The sequence below is a fragment of the Brassica napus genome, chromosome C9 (genome assembly GCF_020379485.1).
Source record: "Brassica napus cultivar Da-Ae chromosome C9, Da-Ae, whole genome shotgun sequence".
Taxonomy (NCBI): Eukaryota; Viridiplantae; Streptophyta; class Magnoliopsida; order Brassicales; family Brassicaceae; genus Brassica; species Brassica napus.
This window is the reverse complement of record NC_063452.1, coordinates 12,974,267-12,994,347: the sequence shown is the minus strand read 5'-3', so window position 1 is coordinate 12,994,347 and position 20,081 is coordinate 12,974,267. Positions and strand designations below refer to the sequence as shown.

At 33.3% G+C, this 20,081-nt stretch overlaps 3 protein-coding genes, 1 long non-coding RNA gene and 1 other non-coding gene across 6 annotated transcripts; 3 read left to right on the top strand and 2 right to left on the bottom strand.

Annotated features, from left to right (window-relative positions):
- The first annotated feature begins 488 nt into the window (after window positions 1-488).
- LOC106355387 lies at window positions 489-1,331 on the top strand. Its single transcript, XM_013795350.1, has 2 exons — window positions 489-992; window positions 1,047-1,331. The coding sequence occupies exons 1-2, from the start codon at window positions 489-491 to the stop codon at window positions 1,329-1,331; spliced, it is 789 nt and encodes a 262-aa protein (XP_013650804.1).
- A 5,066-nt stretch (window positions 1,332-6,397) lies between these two features.
- On the top strand, window positions 6,398-10,364 carry LOC106358549 (serine/threonine-protein kinase BSK7). Its single transcript, XM_013798368.3, has 10 exons — window positions 6,398-7,384; window positions 7,464-7,687; window positions 7,777-7,912; window positions 7,999-8,132; window positions 8,211-8,316; window positions 8,412-8,497; window positions 8,612-8,800; window positions 8,889-9,041; window positions 9,465-9,578; window positions 9,667-10,364. Exons 1-10 carry the CDS (start codon window positions 7,312-7,314, stop codon window positions 9,907-9,909), a joined length of 1,458 nt encoding a protein of 485 aa, XP_013653822.1. The 5' UTR covers window positions 6,398-7,311; the 3' UTR covers window positions 9,910-10,364.
- Window positions 10,365-11,164: 800 nt separating this feature from the next.
- Window positions 11,165-12,876, bottom strand: LOC111209978 (defensin-like protein 278). Its single transcript, XM_048770021.1, has one exon. The coding sequence runs from the start codon at window positions 12,637-12,639 to the stop codon at window positions 12,448-12,450; it is 192 nt and encodes a 63-aa protein (XP_048625978.1). The 5' UTR covers window positions 12,640-12,876; the 3' UTR covers window positions 11,165-12,447.
- On the bottom strand, window positions 11,281-11,352 carry TRNAC-GCA. Its single transcript has one exon. It is a non-coding gene; the product is annotated as a tRNA-Cys (tRNA).
- A 1,766-nt stretch (window positions 12,877-14,642) lies between the features above and the next one.
- Window positions 14,643-16,243, top strand: LOC106358548. Of its 2 annotated transcripts, none has more exons than XR_001272503.3 (3): window positions 14,643-14,929; window positions 15,469-15,760; window positions 15,937-16,243. It is a non-coding gene; the product is annotated as an uncharacterized LOC106358548 (long non-coding RNA). The 2 variants fall into 2 exon arrangements; XR_001272502.3 differs by having other exon boundaries at window positions 14,652-14,929; window positions 15,469-15,741.
- The last annotated feature ends 3,838 nt before the right edge of the window (window positions 16,244-20,081 follow it).

The window sequence follows — 20,081 nt, the reverse complement described above, 5'->3', positions numbered from 1 at the left end:
CTTTGCAATTTTCGTAAGAGATGGAACAATTACTCGATGCCGACTACTACTTGACTTGAAGTTTTAAATGTTTTTTCTTACATAAATGGCAATAAACATGCACAAACTAATCCATATACCATTTATAACTTCACAAATAAGATATGGAGAGTGTGAATCACAATGAATGTAGATTTACTGAAATGGAAGTAGAGTGTTGAAAGATGCTTTCAGCCTGAGGATGGTGTCTGAAAAGGTAGCTACGTTTTAATGAAAGTGCTTTAGTTTATAATACTGCACAATACATATACAACATTATACATTTATGGTATGTATATAGAGAGATGATGTATTATAGTTGTGGGTCTGTGAGAAACAACAAATATAATACTATCGCTCAAGGAAAAACCCTCTCGGGCCCGCTTCCCTAGGCACGCCTTTTGGATGGCTCTCCTCTGCTCCAGCTCCGTCGCTCAGGCCTCCTCCCTTTGAAGCAGCTCTCCTCCTCCATGGCTCTGATTGTGACTGCTCCTCCGTCACGTTTCAGGCCGCCTCCAGATCCGCCGCCGCGTAAGTCTCCTCCGCTTGAAGCTCCCTCTCCCATCGATCCACCCGAACCGCCAGACCCTCCTGACGTTTCCCTGCTCCTCGCTCTTCCTCGAAGCCTCATCTCCTCCTCCGGTCCGTCTCTCCAAGCTCTTGCCCGAATCTTAGATCTAAAACTTCCTCTTCCATGGATGGTATCTAAGATAAGTGGTGGTGGTTTTCCGCTTGTGTCTACCGGTGATAGTATTTTCGTCTACAGGCGGTTGCTCCGTGAGCTACTTGTCTGTGTGAATTTGGAATTGAGGACCATAGCTTTAGCCGATGATGTACTTATGAACTTAACTTCTGTTGGTTCTACTGTTGTGCTCTTTGGTGGTCTTTTTGTCGCCTCAATGCGATCTCTTACTGCTGTGTGCAGTTCTCCTACTGCTGTGTGCAGTCTTGCTGTTGTATGCAGTCCTCTTTCGGTATTCATTCTAGCTTTTGTTGATGTGTATTTGTATCTCTCTTTTTGGTGGCAGTTGAGAGAAAAATCCATTGATAAAGTTAGTTGGATGAATATGATTATGGCGGGTTCAGATTATCCGTTTGTCTCCTGTTTGGAGCAGTCTCTTTTCCCAATATTTCCTCTTGTATGGAGTGAATTGGATGAACAAGCGTCGTTGGTATTGCAAGGATCTTCCTCCCAGCGATTGCTCTTCTCTGCGTTTGGTGCAGTATGTGTGGTCATATGGGTTACACTAGATGCGATCTTCCAAGAAGCTTTTGAGACAGATCATGCGATTTCTTATGGTTCCTTTTTATGATTTGTATCGCCATCCTATCGTTTATTTTACCAGTTCTTTGGTTTGTTTGGCTCTATGCAGCTTTGTTGTATCCTCATTTGAAGGAGTTTAAACTTTTCTAATTTATATACAAGTATGGTTTGATCAAAAAAAAAAGTTGTGGGTCTGTGAATGATGTCATCAAAAGTGGTTTTCTTTCTGAAACTTGTAAGGAAAGTGATCTCAACTGTTGCTTTTTAATTTTCTTCCTTCTGATGTATTTGTGGGGTTAGGGTATTGGGAGATATGATTCACTTCACACATTGTGGTGGTCCAGAGATTTTTGCTCCAATAATTTCAAATTTCTAATATCTACCGGTCGTTTTGGTGTTGCCAATCTTTTAAAGTTTGAAGTGTTTATCAAATATCAACCAAATCAATGATATACTGAATTTACGATACATACTAGATGATAACCCGCGCGCATGCGCAGAATGAGTTATTATAATAATGTTTGTTTATGAAATGATTTTAACATTTTGCAATACTCCAATCTTTATTGATTATAAAATGATAAAAACAAATGTTGGTCTCTTAAATATATTATTGTTGTTGAAAAGTTAACGTATTACATTTCATTTTAATTATTTTTAAGATTTCATATGCACAAAATAAAATTAAGTTTTGCGGCTGACACAAATCACAAACCAAATATGCAACATCGATTGTATAATGACGAAAGGGGGTTAGGTTTTATGTTCTCGATTTGTTTACTATTGACTCTCCATAAGTGATTTCATTTTCTACCTCTATGGAATTGTGCTTTCGTACTCGTCTTTGTTTCATTGATATGAGTTAAATTTCTTTTTTTAAACTTCCTTTATGAATTCAGTGAATTACATAAGTGTCAATTAAAAAAAATTGACATCTGTAAAAATTAGTTTCACTCCATATACATATTTAAGAATCAAAATTTTGAAAAACATTACTGGCAAACTATATTAACAGGTTAGTGTTCAAATCTAATATATCAAACTGTTATAGAATATAAGTGCAGACTCGAAATATAAATGTTTGTCTGGTATATATTCACTAGCTCGGTCTAAAAATCATCTAATTAGAACAACAAAACAAATTATTTATTTCACCAGTTCAGGTAATATCTAAATCCAAACGGGTAATATCCGAACCCGAATGGATATCCAAAGATAACTAAACATAAGTATACTTAACTCTATATTTCTAGTTTATTTCTCTCGTTTTATTCAAAATATTTATATTAATGATTCTTATTGCTCAAAATTAGATAATATACATATAATTATGGACAAAATCATTTGATACTCACTTAAAATACATATCAAGTTCTTGTTTCTTGCATTAACAAAAGTTGCATCTAAAATTTTAAAACAACAACTAAATTAGTGTCTTTTTATTTTTAAAGTTTAATCTTTTAAAAATAAAAAATAGTTAAGTTAAAATATATTTTAAATACAAAAAGCTAAACAATGAATAATTTATTTATTTTTTCTTCAAAATTTAAATATCCGAACCTGATCCAAAATATCTGAACCCGAACATAAAAATACCTGAACCCGACTCGAAGTGTAGAAATACCCGAACGGGTTCTATACCTTTATACTGAAATATCCGATATAAACCCGATCATGTATCCGAACGCCCACCCCTATGATATATGATTATTTGTATCTTGCTTGAACAGAAAAAAGTTAAACCATTAGTCACAAAAATTTTAATGTGTGACTTTTACCATTTTTACTAATTTATAGTCGTTTTTAAAAATTCAAAATATAACATACAAGAAAATTTTTAATTGTTTTTATTATATGCTTAATGTGATTGTTTAATTTATTTTAATAGTATTAAATTAAACAAAAAAGAGAGGTTATAATTGTTTTTATCAAATATGTATTATTCATAATCATTAATTGTCATATACTCCTTCTGTTTCTAAAAGATGCATATTCTAGACTTTTCACATATATTAAGAAAACTCATTAAATATGCATTGTTTTTTTTTGAATAGCAATTTTTCATAATTTTTAGCCAATAGAAATTCAATAAACACCCTTAATTTTTTTTGAAACTTACAATTTTTCATAAAATTATACATTAAAAAAGTAAAAAATGTATCTTTTTGAAACAATTTTTTTTTCCAGAACATACATCTTTTAGGAACAGATGGAGTATATGTTAACCATATTAGATAATTTCGTAACTTTTATTTAAGGAAATAAAAAATAATCTTTTGTACACTATTATTTAATTTGATAGTTAGTTTAATAAAAATCATAGTATATGTTTATATGGACCAACTTTTTTTCTAACAATTCTAAGAATCATTCTCGTGATGACATGTGGCTACGAAAACATATTGTAATACTTCAGGATTAATATATAGGGGATTTTTAACAAAAACGCATATATGAATAAAATTTTCATAAACAGCACAATAACAAAAGATATTACAAGATACAATTTTTTTTGTTAGTTGTTGTAATCAGTGTATGGACTTTTCCATACACACCGGCTCAGAACCTGTCCCGGAGAAACAATGACCCCATTCAAAACCAAAAAAAATATTATTTTTATTTAAAAATTAAAGTATTTTATTAATTTTTTTTTAATATAGTTTAAATTATTTGTTATTTTTAAAGAAAATAAAAATTATTTGATTCAGTAAAATTATGGAAAAAATACTTTATTTATAATTAAATTTATTCATCACAATAACACAAATTTATTTTACATCACATTTTATATATAATTATATTATTATATTATTATATGTATATGAGTAGAGATTTTTTTTAAAATGGGATCTCACAAAGTGGAAGCCCATCCAAATGCTTCAAATGTATGTCCTCAAGTCCAGTTCTGCACTGACTACAACAACTAACAATATATTTGATTTTGAAACTTTATCGTATATGTTGTCTTATTAGTTCGACCGGTGAATGTGTTGAATTTGACCATACTATTCATATTATATGTTAAATTAGGGCTTATCATTGAACTTTCAATTTAAAATCAATTACTAGTAAATAGTTTGGTCTTAATCTTTTATATATTACTTATGTCCAAATATAACTGTCAATCTCGAAAATATCCTAGTTTAGGATTTAGTTCGTTCAGACCATTAGACCATTCGGGTCAACGTTGGTTTATGATCGATCAAGCTTCTTTCAATGAGCCTAATCGGTTTCGGTTCAGTTGGGGCAGGATGTGTTCAGACTCTGATACCATGTTAAATTCAGATTTATTATGGACTTCCAATTTAAAATCAGCTGGTGATAAATAGATTGTCCTTAACCTTTTACATATCACTCATGTCAATGCGGGAGCTTATATAGTCTTACATTATCGAACGTACAATCTAAATTCAAGTCCAAAAGCTTTTATGTTCCCAATTTTCCAATGGAAACATTACAACAGAGAATGACTTCACACATCTAAAATTGAATAAATCAAATGGAAACACTATGAAATGGAGACACACTACAAGTCAATAAAAGAGAATCGACGACAGAAAAACATATCTAATGGAAACATTACAAGAAGGATTTAGCAAAAAAAAAAAAAAAATTACAAGAAGGAAGCCAAACGCCTCAGTTTCTATTTATGGGAAGGGAACTTTGTGCCGGTTTTCAACGAATGAGAACTGTTTGACGTTTATATTATAGAAGATATACTACGTGTAGTTTCGTTTACTTGCTAATGGATTGTTGGGCCCTGGACGTTCATTGCTTTTCTTGTATGGCCTGGGATAAATCTTTACTCAAGGACTCGATCATTAAGCTAAATAAGTTTTCCGAGCTAAATTACAAACTCGGAATTATTTGCCCCTGAAAGAAACTCGGACCTATATCTTTGCATACGGATAATAACAAAATTAATTTCATATTGTAAAAAAAATTAAAAACAGACTTTGTGTAATTATCTACAATTTCGTGGATAATTTATTTTACTAGGACAAAAAATGTTTCAAGGTTAGAAGAAACAAAACAAAAATAGTGTAAATTTTATCGATATTAGGTCGCAGGTAACAATGGGGAGGTCGGTGAAAAGCCGTTTCTACCGTTGGAAGAAAAAATAATCAGATAGAAGTATAGGAGCTTTTTGTCGGTGGCGACTATTTTGATAAACCAGAAGTTCACATTTATATTATTTTCACATCACTCGCATGATCAAATATTTTAATTTCATTGAGAAAAAGGATAAAGTTGTTGAGTTACCAGTATTGCTATATGCGACAAAGGACACGTATGTACATACTCCCTCTTTTATATTATAAGATTATAAGTGTCGTTTTAGGTTTCGGCACACGGATTAAAAAAACAATTAATTTTGTACATTTCCTATAAAAAACACTATTATCTATACATCTAATCATATTTCAACCAATAGAAAAATAAATTTTGCATTGAAAATCGAAAACGACACTTATTTTGTAACGAAATTTTTTTTGTAAAACGACACTTAACATGAGACGGAAAAAGTATATAATATACTTATATATATATATATATATAAATCCCTATGTACTATTTAAAGATAGCTATTAGATGGAATTGGAATGAGACTTTTGTCCAATTGGAATGCGGTGCTATTGGACGCGTCTAAATTATGATCATAAATGCAATAAACAGTGAGTACATTTTAGGAATTTTACAATTTTAGTTTAAGTAAAAATAAATAATATGTATCCGTAAAAATAAAAACGAATTATGTCTTATAAACCGCAAAAATAACATCAGTAATGCAAAATGTTGGGTTCTGCAAACTCCAACACAAGTATTATTGAATAATTTTCTCCGTTTTTAAACATGTTTTAGATTTTTCATCTAATATTAAATTTTAATTATCAATGCATTGTTTTTGAGAATTAACCACTTTCCATAACTTTTGACTAATAAAATTTTAATAAGTATTTTTTTTTGAAATTTATAATTATCATTAAATAATACATTATTTTCAGACATTTCTTTTTGTAAATCATGAATCATTTTGAAATGGAAAAAATACACGTGAGCAATTTGTAATTGGTTTATTCATGTTAAGGTTTAGTGACTAATTTTTAACGGTTTTTATCTGATTTGCATACTAAGCGTCTAATAACAACATGTAGAATAATAGTAAAACAACTATAACAAAAATATACAAATACATAAATATAATCTAAAAAAAATATTATTATTAACTGTGGTGTGGTGCAGTCTGTAAACATTTGAAACTAAAATTTATATGTAAACCCAATCAAATTTCTCTTGTCATACTTTAACTGCTGGTTCGCATATTTATAACTTTGATTTAAAAAATATATATTTTGTTTGCAAAGTCAGAAATGCAATTTTTGCTATTATTTTTATTCAGGACATGTAAATTTCATGTTTGTCAAAAAAGAAATATACTATAATTATTGGAATATAAAAAACATTAATATACTAAAAAAGAGAGAGAGTTTTTGGTAACTGAAAATTGATGGGTTGTTAGCGAATGATAGCAAAGATGAGTTGTTTTGCTTGGTTTTTATTTGACCCACTAGTGAGTTGACTTGTTGAGGCTTTGCTGTTTCTTTTCCTTTTTCTTGTCTACACTGGTAATACCCCCCAAAAAAATTAAAAGTTTTAATTTCTATCCTTTCTGGCAAAGTTCTCTGCTTTTCGGTTCTTGAGCTCTCTCTCTCTCTCTCTCTCTCTCTCTCTCTCTCTCTCTCGAGCTATTAAGCGCGCAGACACACACGAGCGGGCTCGATTTCTCATTCCAACCTTTTCACCTTTACTCTTTTTCTAGATCGTTTCTTTAAGTTTGACTCTTTTGTTACCGTTTTGTAAGTTAAAAAGAACGATAAGCAATAACTGTGTGTTTTGTCTGATCTATTCCTTGTCCGAAGAATTCAACGCGGTTTTGAACTGGTCAAAGTCTCAGATTGAGATAAATCAGACAAGAGAGACTTGGTAAAGGGAAGGGGGTTTATGGTTTGTCTGAAGAAACACTGAAAATGGGTTGTGAGGTTTCCAAGTTTTGTTGCGGTTCAGAACCTTCAGGATCCAATCATGGAGTCACTTCCTCAGGTAAAGCTCTGATCAAACTTATACATATGATTCTTCTATTGTTGTTCTTGTTAATAGTGGATTTGATTTTTGCTCTCAGGTGTTGATGATAGGATAGGTGAAGGGAATGATCTGCCTCAGTTCCGTGAATTCTCTATAGAGACGCTAAGGAAAGCTACATCAGGTTTTGCTACGGAGAATATAGTATCAGAACATGGAGAGAAAGCTCCTAACGTTGTCTACAAAGGGAAGTTGGATAATCAGAGACGTATTGCTGTTAAAAGGTTTAACAGGAAAGCTTGGCCTGATTCTCGTCAGTTCCTGGTAATGAATGATCTTGGTTGCTTAAAGCTCTTGCCTTTATGCAAATCCGGGTTCTTGAAACTTTGGGTTTCTTTCTTTTTTTACAATAGGAGGAAGCTAAAGCTGTTGGTCAGTTAAGGAACTATAGGATGGCAAACCTGCTTGGATGTTGTTATGAAGGGGAAGAGAGACTTCTTGTTACTGAGTTTATGCCTAATGAAACCTTGGCTAAGCATCTTTTCCACTGTAAGGATGATCTTTCCTCTCTGGCTTATGTATGGTTGAATCAAGCTTGTCTCTCAATACAAAAATTATTAAATATGTGTGTTCAGGGGAGTCACAACCGATGAAGTGGGCAATGAGACTAAGAGTAGCTTTACATATTGCTCAAGCTTTGGAGTACTGTACTGCCAAAGGGCGTGCGCTTTACCATGACTTGAATGCTTATAGAGTTCTATTTGATGATGTAAGTTAAAAGTTTTTTTATTTTAATTTCTGTCCTTGATGATGATATGTGTATGTAAGATTCATCATATGGGTGTAGGACTCGAATCCAAGGCTTTCTTGCTTTGGTCTGATGAAAAATAGTAGAGATGGTAAGAGTTATAGTACCAACCTTGCTTTCACTCCTCCTGAGTATCTCAGAACAGGTGATATAATTAACAACTTGCATATCAGTTTGCTTTATTGGGAATGTGGCGATTTTTGTCTGACATAATAGTTTGTGTGTGTTTTGCTTCTAAAGGTCGCGTGACACCAGAAAGTGTGATGTACAGTTATGGCACTCTGTTGCTTGACCTTCTTAGTGGAAAACACATTCCTCCTAGCCATGTAAGCTTATGGTTTAGATACTATATTAGTCAATCTATACCAAATCATTTGAGGAGAAGAGTGTGTGTGTATCTTCTTTATAAGTAAAGTTTACTTGTTCTGTGTACTTGGTAGGCGCTGGACCTCATAAGGGACAGGAACATTCAAATGTTGATGGATTCATGCTTAGAGGGTCAGTTCTCAATCAGTGACGGGACTGAACTCATACGGTTAGCGTCTAGATGCTTGCAGGATGAGCCTCGTGAACGTCCTAACCCTAAATCTCTAGTCACTGCAATGATCCCACTTCAAAAGGATCTTGAGGTACTTGTCCTTCCAAAATCTTTTGCATTTAAAGAAAAAGACTGTTTATGAGACTAATAAGAACTTTTGGTTAAAATCATGTAAAAAGACTCCTTCACATCAACTGATGGGAATACCAAGCAGTGCCTCAACAACTCCTCTTTCACCACTTGGAGAAGCATGCCTAAGAACTGATCTAACTGCTATACATGAGATTCTTGAGAAACTTGGATATAAAGATGATGAAGGGGCAGCCACAGAGGTTAACTTCTTATCATTTTTGTTTAATTTTATATTACTAAAATAAATTAAACAATCATATTAAACATTTAAGAAAAATTCTAGATTTTTAGTATATGTTGTATTTTGAATTTAAAAAAATGGTTATAAATTATTAAAACTGTTAAAAGTCTCACATTGAAATTTTTGTGTCAATGATTTAAAGTTTTTGTTATAACAAAATACTAATGATCATAAAATCTTATAATTAAGAATTTTCATTTAATATATATTCATATAAAATCATATAAGTAAAAAGTTTCATTTAATCATATCTCGTAATTGTCTCATTGCAAGTCCTTGGCAGGATTGTAATCTATGGTATGTTGTGGCTACCTTGTTTCTTATTGTAATCTGATCACCTTTTTGGCTTGCTTCTTGTGTTTGTTTTCTGGAAAATGTTCAGCTTTCATTCCAGATGTGGACCAACCAGATGCAGGACTCGCTCAACTTCAAGAAAAAGGGTGATGCTGCTTTCAGGCACAAAGACTTTGCAAATGCTGCTGAATGTTATTCTCAGGTTAGACCTTTACTTCTTGATTGTGTGAGGGTTTCAGGCAAATCATAGACAGTTTCTGATCCTAAGAAGGTGTTGTTGTTATTGACAGTTTATAGAGGGTGGGACAATGGTTTCACCAACTGTGTATGCAAGGAGAAGTCTGTGTTACCTAATGAATGATATGCCACAAGAGGCACTGAATGATGCAATGCAAGCCCAAGTGATATCTCCTGCTTGGCACATCGCATCTTATCTTCAAGCTGTAGCCCTCTCGGCTCTAGGACAAGAGAACGAAGCTCACGCTGCTCTCAAGGACGGATCAATGCTGGAGAGCAAAAGAAACGCCCTATGATGATGATGATGGAAACAAAAATACAAGAGGAAAATTGTTTCCGTCTTCTTACAATAACCAAAACACCGCATAGGCTTTGCAGAATAAGATCAATACCCACCGTCCATCATCCTCATAAGTAGATAAGCTACTAAACAGTTATCATCATCTTCATCACCATCGGGATTTGCTCTAGTTGTTCCCTTTACCTTGTTCATTATTTCTCTCCAAGTACTTGAAGCATTCATTTGGTCTCGTTTTTGTTTTCAACTGAAATGACATTTCGCTGTTATACATAAGAAAAAATTGCATATGTGTTGAATCATTTGATGGAGATTTGATTATATATTGGGAATGGTGTGATTGTGGATTTTCTTTGATGGGTTCCAATGTTTTGTAATCAATGTTTTGTAATAATATGTAAAGAGAGCACTTTGTATATTGACTTTTGATGATCTTTTAAATTTTGCATATCATCCAGAGATGTTCTTGTTTCTGCCCTGGCTTTTCTTTCTTGAGATCTGAATATTTCATACATACCCCCACAACACATACGCATATAGTTTATACATAGTTTTTTTTTTTTTGAGAAAATAGTTTATACATAGTTATCACTAAGAAGCTACATAGTCTTCTACAATCACTAAGAAGCTAAATAGCTAGGTTGCATGGAAGCTTTATCAGACGTCCGCTTTCCGCTTCAGAATCGGAGTCGGAATCACTTGAAAGCTTCCGGAATCTCGTTTCCAATACGTTTCCAAAAATACATCTTAATAACATTTTGGAAGCTTATGCTTCCGTTTAGGAATCACGCTTCCATTTTAAAAACTCAGTTTCATGAATAAATATAAAAAATAAAATTATATCTTTATTTTATATAAAATCTAAAATTAATAGTATTAAAATAAACGAAATACAAAATATGCAAATATCAAAACTACTACTATAAATTATCTTTGTGCATAATAATTTTTATAAGAGATAGTGCATATATATTCAAATATATTGTGACATATATTTATGAACTATTAAAAATAATTAGTTTGATAATATTTGTATAAGCTTGGTCTGTTAGTATTTTATAGTTAAAATATGAAATCAACTAAATTGAAAATTATTAAAAATGAATAAGTGATTTTTTAATTCGAATCACATATTTTTAGTCATAAGTTTTATAAAATAATTTTTATGTTTATATTATATATATATATGAATATATGCTTCCAACACGTACATATTTCCTAATTTTTTTTTAAATCTCGATTTTACGCTTTCGATTCCGCTTCTGCGTACCCGCTTCCATATAAAATAGCTAAATAGTCGTCTACAGTCACATGATAAAGTCATGAGCTGAAATTTTGAAAAGAAAGGGTAAACAACAAAACAAGAAAAAGGGCCCAACCGGGTTCGAACCGGTGACCTCTTGATCTGCAGTTGAATGCTCTAACACTGAGCTATGGACCCTTGGATGAACAGTACCTGACCTCTATCTTTATGAACTTTCTTATGTAGAATATGCGAACTACACTGTTGCTGAATGTTGATAGGAGTTCGAAAAATGGGCTTGTTTGGTGTGAAAGATGATGCATGATACTGAAGGCTTTTTTTTTGTATCAGGTGTGGGACACCATTCTTGAGTCTGTCTTTCAATTGCATTGTCAGAAAACAGAACTGACAAGGGTCAGAGACACGGTTTCTTCAATCAGGGGTCCAAAGAAAGAACTCAAAGAAGCAGAAGGAACATATCAGATGCTGAAAAATTATATGTAGAGCAATATTCTTCTGGTGGTTTATTTGGGGTACGGTTGAACACAAACGGAAGACAACAACACCAACAAAAGCAAAGATCAGCTAAGCCTTTAGGTTCAGAGAGAAACATGGAACCGAGATTTCAAAAGTCATTCGCTGCTACAATGCAGTTGCCGTCGTCGACTAAGCATTCTTTAAAAGGAAGCAATTAGTCTTCTTCAACGAATAGTTCACGCTCGACGAGCTTGTTTAGCGGTAACAAGAAAATGTCTAATCCATATTAGAAAAAAAAAATCTCTTGGTCCTCCGTCCTTTATATGCATATATATATATATATATATACGTACAACGTACCAAAAAACTATGCAGCTATGTTCGCTCAGCATGCTAAGAAGGGAAAATATCATAGATATTTGTATGTATTAATCAGTACTCAGCTGGATATGATTTTTAGCAATTTTTAATTTGTATGAAAACTTTCTACAATGGTTCTTCCTAATTTGAAATAAAGTGATTATGTTGCGTCCAATGTCATATCTTATGCTGCTGAGATTTAATTTGTCCAGTTTATATTTTTTTATAACATCTATCTTATTATATACAAACCGCTAACATCTATTTCCGGTTTAGTTATGTAGCAATTTTGCGTCCTTACAATGCAATCACAAAAAACAGCGGTTAGACCATTGGTTCAAAACATTGTCAACAGAAAAAAAAAACATAATTTTATTTATTTTTGGGTAGAAACTCCAATGCAAAAGATAAACGAAGTTTAAAAACCAACGTTTAAGATTATTGTAGGGTATGTTTCTAGCAACAATTAGGGTTTCCGGGTACGCATGCACAAGTATGATATTTGCACTTGTGAATGGGACCTTTGCAATACTTAGCACAATCTTGATCGGTGTTGCATGTTATAGGTATCAATCTATCGTTTGTGCTTATTTCTTGCATCCTTGCACTCATCACCAGGCCTGTAAAATAAACATACCAAAAAGTCATTAATCAATTGCTAATTAAACATAATATAGATAATACATTTATATCAGGAGATGAGTATGACTAACCAGAGGTAAGGAGAAGAACAAAAAAGAAGATGGTGAATGTGAAGGAGCTTTTCATGTTTCTTTCACTTTAGATCTTAAAAGGTTTTAACTTGCAAATAATAACTTGCAAAGTTTCTGAGCGACGACGTTAGTCGGAATAACCGAATGTTTGACACTATGAAGTAGTGTAACCACATGTCAAAATCGTAGTGGTTTGAATGAGAAATGGAGATTTAAAGTGGGTTACTTGAAAAGCTTATAAAGCTTCAAAAATTTGGCTAAATGCATGTAAAAATGAGCAAATAACCACTTTAGAGATTATGGATTTGGACTATGATCTTAATTTGTTAATTGGACATTATATCCATTAACTTATTATTACACCAAACTTATGATAATCTTTTGTGTTAAATTGATTTTACACAAAAAAGAAAATCCATAATGAAGTATATTAGTGTTTTTCAGATTGGTCAAACATAATATCTTCATTTTAATCACATAATAAAATCTAGGTGATAATGGTGTTTGACTCATCTTTATTGTGATTAATATATGTATTAAAAGTCTCCATAATGCACTTATACGTTTTGGTTTTGTATATAAAAGCCACTAACTTGTGCTTCTCAATCTCTTTTCTATATAAGGCTAATAAGCCATTTAGAAAAATGGATTCATACGATCAACACCAACAAAACCAAGATCCTCTACTTAAATATTTTTTTTTTTTGAGTCTGAGAGTACATCACAGAAACATGGTCGATAGATTCTGTTTTTCGGTGATGGTAAACAGAAACAATACTGCAGTTGTATCCTGGGAATCTGAGCGCCATAAAACCGTCACACTACGGGACGTTTAAAGATTTAAGGAAAGAGATTAAGTATCTCGACTTTGTAATTTTTCTTTATTTTTATATTTCGGTATTGAAATTTTAATTTATGTTCTTATTATTCTTTACAAATATCAGTTGTCCTATGGTAGTAAAATAAGGTTCATACAGTGCGGTGGGAATACTTGTTGAGAATAATGAGAGACTTGACAAGGGGGAAGATGCAGTTGTTCCTTATAAAATATATGTTTCAAGTAGCTGTGTATATGATATGGAGAGAGAGAAATAGGAGACGCCATGGTGAGACTGCACTGCCATCGGTTCTCTTAGCAAAGTTGCTTGATAAAAACACGAGGAACAAGCTTACCTTAATACAGAGAAGAGGAGATATCAAGATGGGAGAAGGGATGCAATATTGGTTTGTTACAAGATAGAAGTTTTTATAAATTTTGAGAAGTTTTTTTTTTTTTTTTTTTTTACAACAAAATTTTGAGAAGTTGGTATAGAAAAGTAATAGAAGTTGATACAAAAAGATTAGAAAGGACACACATGAGGGTCTTTTTCTTTTTGTCATCAATTTAATATTCAATTAAAAAAAAATAAAAAAATAAAAGAGGCTCATATCAGCATCACAGCAATGGTGATCATTCTGCTTGCAATTGATAAAAAACAAAAATTGCCTTCTTGAGTAATTCCTCAAATTTGCTTCCATTTTCAGCATGACGTGACTACCTTATATCCACAATAGACTCCATCAAAATCTTGTTCTGGTCTATAATGGAGATCTATTTTAACTGTTTTCTTGCCATTATCAGTTAGTAGTGTCTCTATTTTTTTCCTTATTTTGTCAATTTGATGCATAGTTTTTTTTTAAACGCTTTCATATTAAAAAAAAAAAGTGTTACATAAGGGTGCAGAAATCTATATATAATATATAATAGAAAACTGAATTTTAGAATTCAATGAGGTCAATTTTTTTTATAGGAAAAAAAATGAAGATCTAATGGTTCATATTAATTAGATATTTAATCCAAGGGTTCTATTTTTTCTAGATGATGTCATCTCTTTTAAAAACGGAATTTAATCTAATGGTTGATATTAGCACATATGTTAATCCAAAGGTTGATATTATCACACCTTTTAATCCAAGGGTTAAGATTAGATTTACTTGACGAAGACGACGGACGCTACCGAAGCTTTGTGTCGGTTACTTGGTGAAGCATCTGCGTCCGTTAATGGAGTCGTGACCCCTGGTTTGCATCTCTTCCTTTGTTTATATTTGATAACCAGTTTGCCCTTGCTCTTTTTTTCAATATTGTTCCGGGACTCCTGATTCAATTTTTTGATTATACACCAAATTTTATCTCCCGATCATCAACCGTTCATGAATCCTCGATCATTGAATCTTTGTTTGTAAAGGTAAATCTTCTGAAACTTCCGATCTATTTTTTTTGTGTTTAAAGTTAATCGATGAATTTTTGTGGACCATTAATTGAGAATATTGTATTAGATGAACTGAGAACGATATATGTCTCTTTTCCGGATTGAATTTGATTTCGCTGTTTTTTGTTTGTCTCTATTGTTTATCTGTCTCTGTTTCTCAATTTCCTTGGTTTGGAATTTCGGTATATCTCTGCCTTTTTCTCTGTCTTCTTGTCTGGCTTAATTGAAAAATTCGATTCGAACATATGAGGTGAAGTTGTACCTTTAAACAAATTACCCACGCGATACGGGATTCTCTTTGGAAAAGGTCAAAGAACAAACCCAAAAAAAACCTTAACTTTTTCTGAAGTCTTACATAAATCTCCAAATGTAGGAAAATGTTCACGTTGTTGCCTTTTCTGCTGACTCCAAAATCTCTATTTGCCTAGATCGTTGTATTCAATTGATCTCACTTCGGGTAGTTTTTTGTTTGTTTGTTAAGTATGTGAATTTTCATTAAATCAATAATGATGCAGAGAGATACATTCAGCTTACTGTATCTAAGTTGCTACTCAAAGCAAGTGTGTCTTAGGGAGCCACAAAAAAGCTAAAAAGAACTCACTAAGACAAACAAAGTTTCAATCCCAGCCATATGGATGTGATTAAAGCTTGACTAACATTATGGTTCAATTGACAACCTTTAAGTTAACAGCAGACCACAGCGAATAGATTGATGTCGGGACCTGCATCAAAACCGCACGAGGCCAAAGAGGACACAGCCGGAGAACAGTGAGGGACCGCAATGTTAGGTACAGCAGACTCACTTCGGTTAGTTGCTTATCGATCCCTTTGGTTAGGGTTTAACTGTGTTTTGGTATACATTTGTACCAACGTAATTAGATTCCGACCACTGAGCATTCTGGAACATAGCTTCTCCTATACTCCTTTTCATTGTGATTCTGAACATTTTAGTTTTGCTGAGCCATGTTAGTTTGGTGTTGCAGATCTTTTTGTATGGTTGATGGTTCTTCCATACAAGTTCAAAATGAGGCCGAGGGGTCTTTAAGAGGGCAAAAAGACTTGCTAAAATGTAGTTGGGAACACACCTATCGTGCATGCGTTTTAAGTGTGGAAGATTGTACTCGAAGAAGTGGAGCAACGGGAACGGCAATATGCGTTAAAAATTTGATAGTTATAATGTTCAAATCATTGAAATACAATAAAAACATAATCTCTTCGTAATAACGTACCATGTATCAATGTATATTTTTTATTTTTAGTTTTGAATGGTTAAAGATTCATTTTAATTCTCTTGCTCTTTGTTCCTCAACAAGATATACAACCCCAAAAAAAAAACAAATGAAGAAAGAAACCAACAATGAATTTATCAATATGTTTGCGATGTTATTTATTAGATGTAACGATTCTTGTGACCTGTCATGAAAAGCTAACTTAACGGAGTAGGCGGATAATGGCAGGACGACTTAACATCCTGGCCAAGAGGAAGGATTAGGGTTCCCTCTATTGGTACACCATTATGTCTGCTATCGGTCTTGCAGTTAATATCCTGGATTCCCGGTGAAAATTAGCAAATTATTACAGTTATTGTATATATTCATTGTTTTTGGTTGCAATGGAGAATCAAAGTAGCCAAATATGGGGAAAGGTGGAAGATTATGTCAAGAAAGATAGATAGCATCTAATAACTACTAAAGATCTCGCGATCAGTTTATAGTAGGGATAGCCATTCTATTTTTGTGACCTCTGGCCGGTTTCAGGCTTCGTTTGTGTCTGTCTCTTTTGTTTCTTTTTAGCTTTGTTTTTTGTTATCTACTTCTGTGTTTGTCTCTTTAATTTGGTCATATCATGATGCCATCAACAAATTCCTCCAAATCTCATTATAGATGTCTAACACACTAACTCTTGAAAGATGGTAAGTGTTCATTAAGAGTTTGGATCAAAAAACAAATTAATTGCATTATCTAAACAATTAAAGTAAACCATTGTAATTTTCTAGATGCACATTTGTAGTATTGTATAAATGTATCAATGCAATAGTTTAATTCTTTTATTGCAGTTAGATGATTAACCGTTGCAATATATGGTGATCAACCATTGCAATAAACCACTGCAAAACGAATAGCCATTGCATATTTTAAAACTTTTTACCATTGTTCATTTTAGTTTTTATATAAAGATTTGTGAACATTGGTAAAATCCAACATAAAAGGTGAAAAAGGAGATTCATTTTCAAAGGATTATAAAATATATTTGGAAAACACACATAAAACTGAAAATTTTATTTTTTATATCTTTTGTATATCAACCTTATTTTTAATAATAGAATACTTTAGGTGTTTTACTCTTCTAAAAGATTTTGTGTAACCCAAAACTTGACAAATGTTGAAATAATCTTCAAGAAATTGCGCAGATGCGCTTATGCATTATTCTATCATTGCCCAAATTCATATTTTACATCATTCCCAAACTAACATGTTCGCCTTTATGCTGGCCAGTTAAACTTCAAATGCTATTAGCTATGTAAAACGCCTTATACATTATAAGAATTGGTTGTAAAGTTCATTATTTTTAAGAAATCCATATATAAATTTATCAGAAGGCAATAAAGAGTGGCAAAAGCCAACCTATCTTAGTCAAAAGAGAAAGCCAACCTATTTTATCTTATTTAGTGATTATGTAAATTATCATTCTTTAATCTAATAGTTCTACCTTAAATTTCAGAAAATTTTATATTAAAATATTCATTTTTATATATAGTCATTTTGTTCTTGATATTATTATATATAATAAGTATTTTACTTTTCTCCCGTGATTCGCGGGGGTCTGAAACCTAGTGAAAATAAAAACAAAACATAACATAAAAATAAATGAATTTGATTATTGTAGTTTTCTGAATTTTCAGTATGGGAAAGGTTTTCTTGATAGAGAAAGAAGAACCTGCGTTTACATGTACTACGTGTAATGCCCAAATTGCATTAGGTGCTCATCTCTTGGACGACTTTTACAACTTGTTTGAGTTTTATCAAGTGTAAGTTCCCAATTTCCACAAGTGAGCATTTTGTCGAGAAACAGTTAATCTACAAACTGTCTATTTTGGCAGGTACAATGTTATGGTCGGAGAAGACGTGGTTCCTTACGGCAACGATCTCTACTACGGCTATGAAGTGTCTTGCGTGAACTGCTGCACTGTAATCGGGTGGAGACAAATTGAAGATGAACCTGTGACACTCTATTTACGCTTTGCGCATGGTAGGATTGCTCCACCACCACCACCACCACCACCACCACCAAATCCTCCGGACGTTCAACCATAATGGTTTCTCTCTCTCTCTCTCTCTCTCTCTCTCTCTCTCTCTCTCTCTCTCTCTCTCTCAGTCTCAGTGTTACTCTCTGTGATCTTGAGAATTGGTTTCGTTGCAGGAAGACGCTTCATAGAACGGAAGGAAACGATGATATAAGGTTTAAGATTTTGGTACAATCTCTGATTCTTTTCTTTCATACACGTAGTTAATTAGTACTAACACCGTAAAATGTTGCCTTGTTCTTGGCTTTAAAAAACACCGTAAAATGTTGCCTTGTTCTTGGCTTTAAAAAGCTTACATTAAAAAAAAAAAACAATTTCAGCAAATAAGAGGGAAACTAAACGTTTCCCTCAGTTTGAGCGCCATATATATATTTGAGTACGTTGTAAAGTAGCTCGAACACACACACGAATATAAATAACTTGTTCTTTATTGAATGCTTTAGAAAATATGCTCAAAACTAAAACACTCCTCTATCGTTATATCAATACCACAAACTCGGTATGTATATATATATCAGAGTAGATTTCCTTTTTCTAATAGTTATAGATAACTCCTACTACTACTAGATATATATGAAAGCTTGTCTTGTCCTTATCCAATTTGATAAAGGATATCTTGAGCTTCAAGCTATCAAAGCTTACCCAACAATCTCCCTCTTGAGCTTTGAATCCTTCTTAGACAAGTCTTGAACTCCTATCAACTCTCTCATCTCAACGAACTTGATCCTTGCCAAAGCTTTTGTGAGGATGTCGGCTTTCTGTAACGTGCCCGGTACGTGCTCGACGTCGCTGAGCTCTCTTTCAATACATTCCCGAATGAAATGGTACCGTTTATGAATGTGCTTGCTCTTGCCGTGAAAGACAGGGTTCTTGGTGAGCTCTATAGCCGACTTGCTATCAATCTTGATGAAAACTCTTTCTACTTTCCCGCCTGTGACCTCGCTCAGAAGGTCTTGGAGCCATATGGCCTGACGTGCTGCTTCAGTTGCGGCCATAAACTCTGCTTCGCATCATGAGAGTGCGACTGTGTTCTGTTTTTGTGAACACCAAGTGATCGGTGAAGCTCCAAAGTAAAACATGTGACCCGTGGTGCTTCTTCCATCGTCTTGGTCTATGTTGTGACTACTATCACTATAGCCAGTAAGCTTCTTTGACCCTTCTCGTTTGTATTTTAAACCATACGCCAAAGTTCCTTGTAGATATCTCATGATTTGCTTCATGATGTCGCCATGTGACTTACGAGGCCTTTGCATGTAACGACTAGCCACACTAACCGAGAATGCAAGATTCGGTCGTGTATGAAGTAGATAACATAAGCATCCCACGTTTCTTCTATACGTTGTTGCTTCAATCTCTTCTTCTTCTTCAGCTTTCGAAACCTTAAGACCAAACTCCATTGGTATCTTGGTCGCATTACATGTTTCTAAGCCGACTTCTTGTAGAATTTTTCTTGCGTATGCTTCTTGTTTAAGCTCGATCCCATCATTACCTTGATGAACTTCTATCCCAAGATAATATGTGAGTTTCCCTAAGTCATACATCTCAAACTTTGATGACATCCCTCTCTTAAACTCTTTTATAGCATTGATGCTGTTTCCGGTTATGAACAGATCGTCTACGTATATCGCAACGATAAGGATCGCATCCTTTTCTTCTATGCGGTACACGGCATTCTCCTTTGAGCATCGACTGAACTTCATCCCCTTTAACACTTGATCCAGCTTAGTGTTCCAAGCTCGTGGAGCTTGTTTCAACCCATACAAGGCTTTTGATAACTTATAGACCTTCTTCTCTTTGCCTTTAGTCTCAAAACCCTCGGGTTGT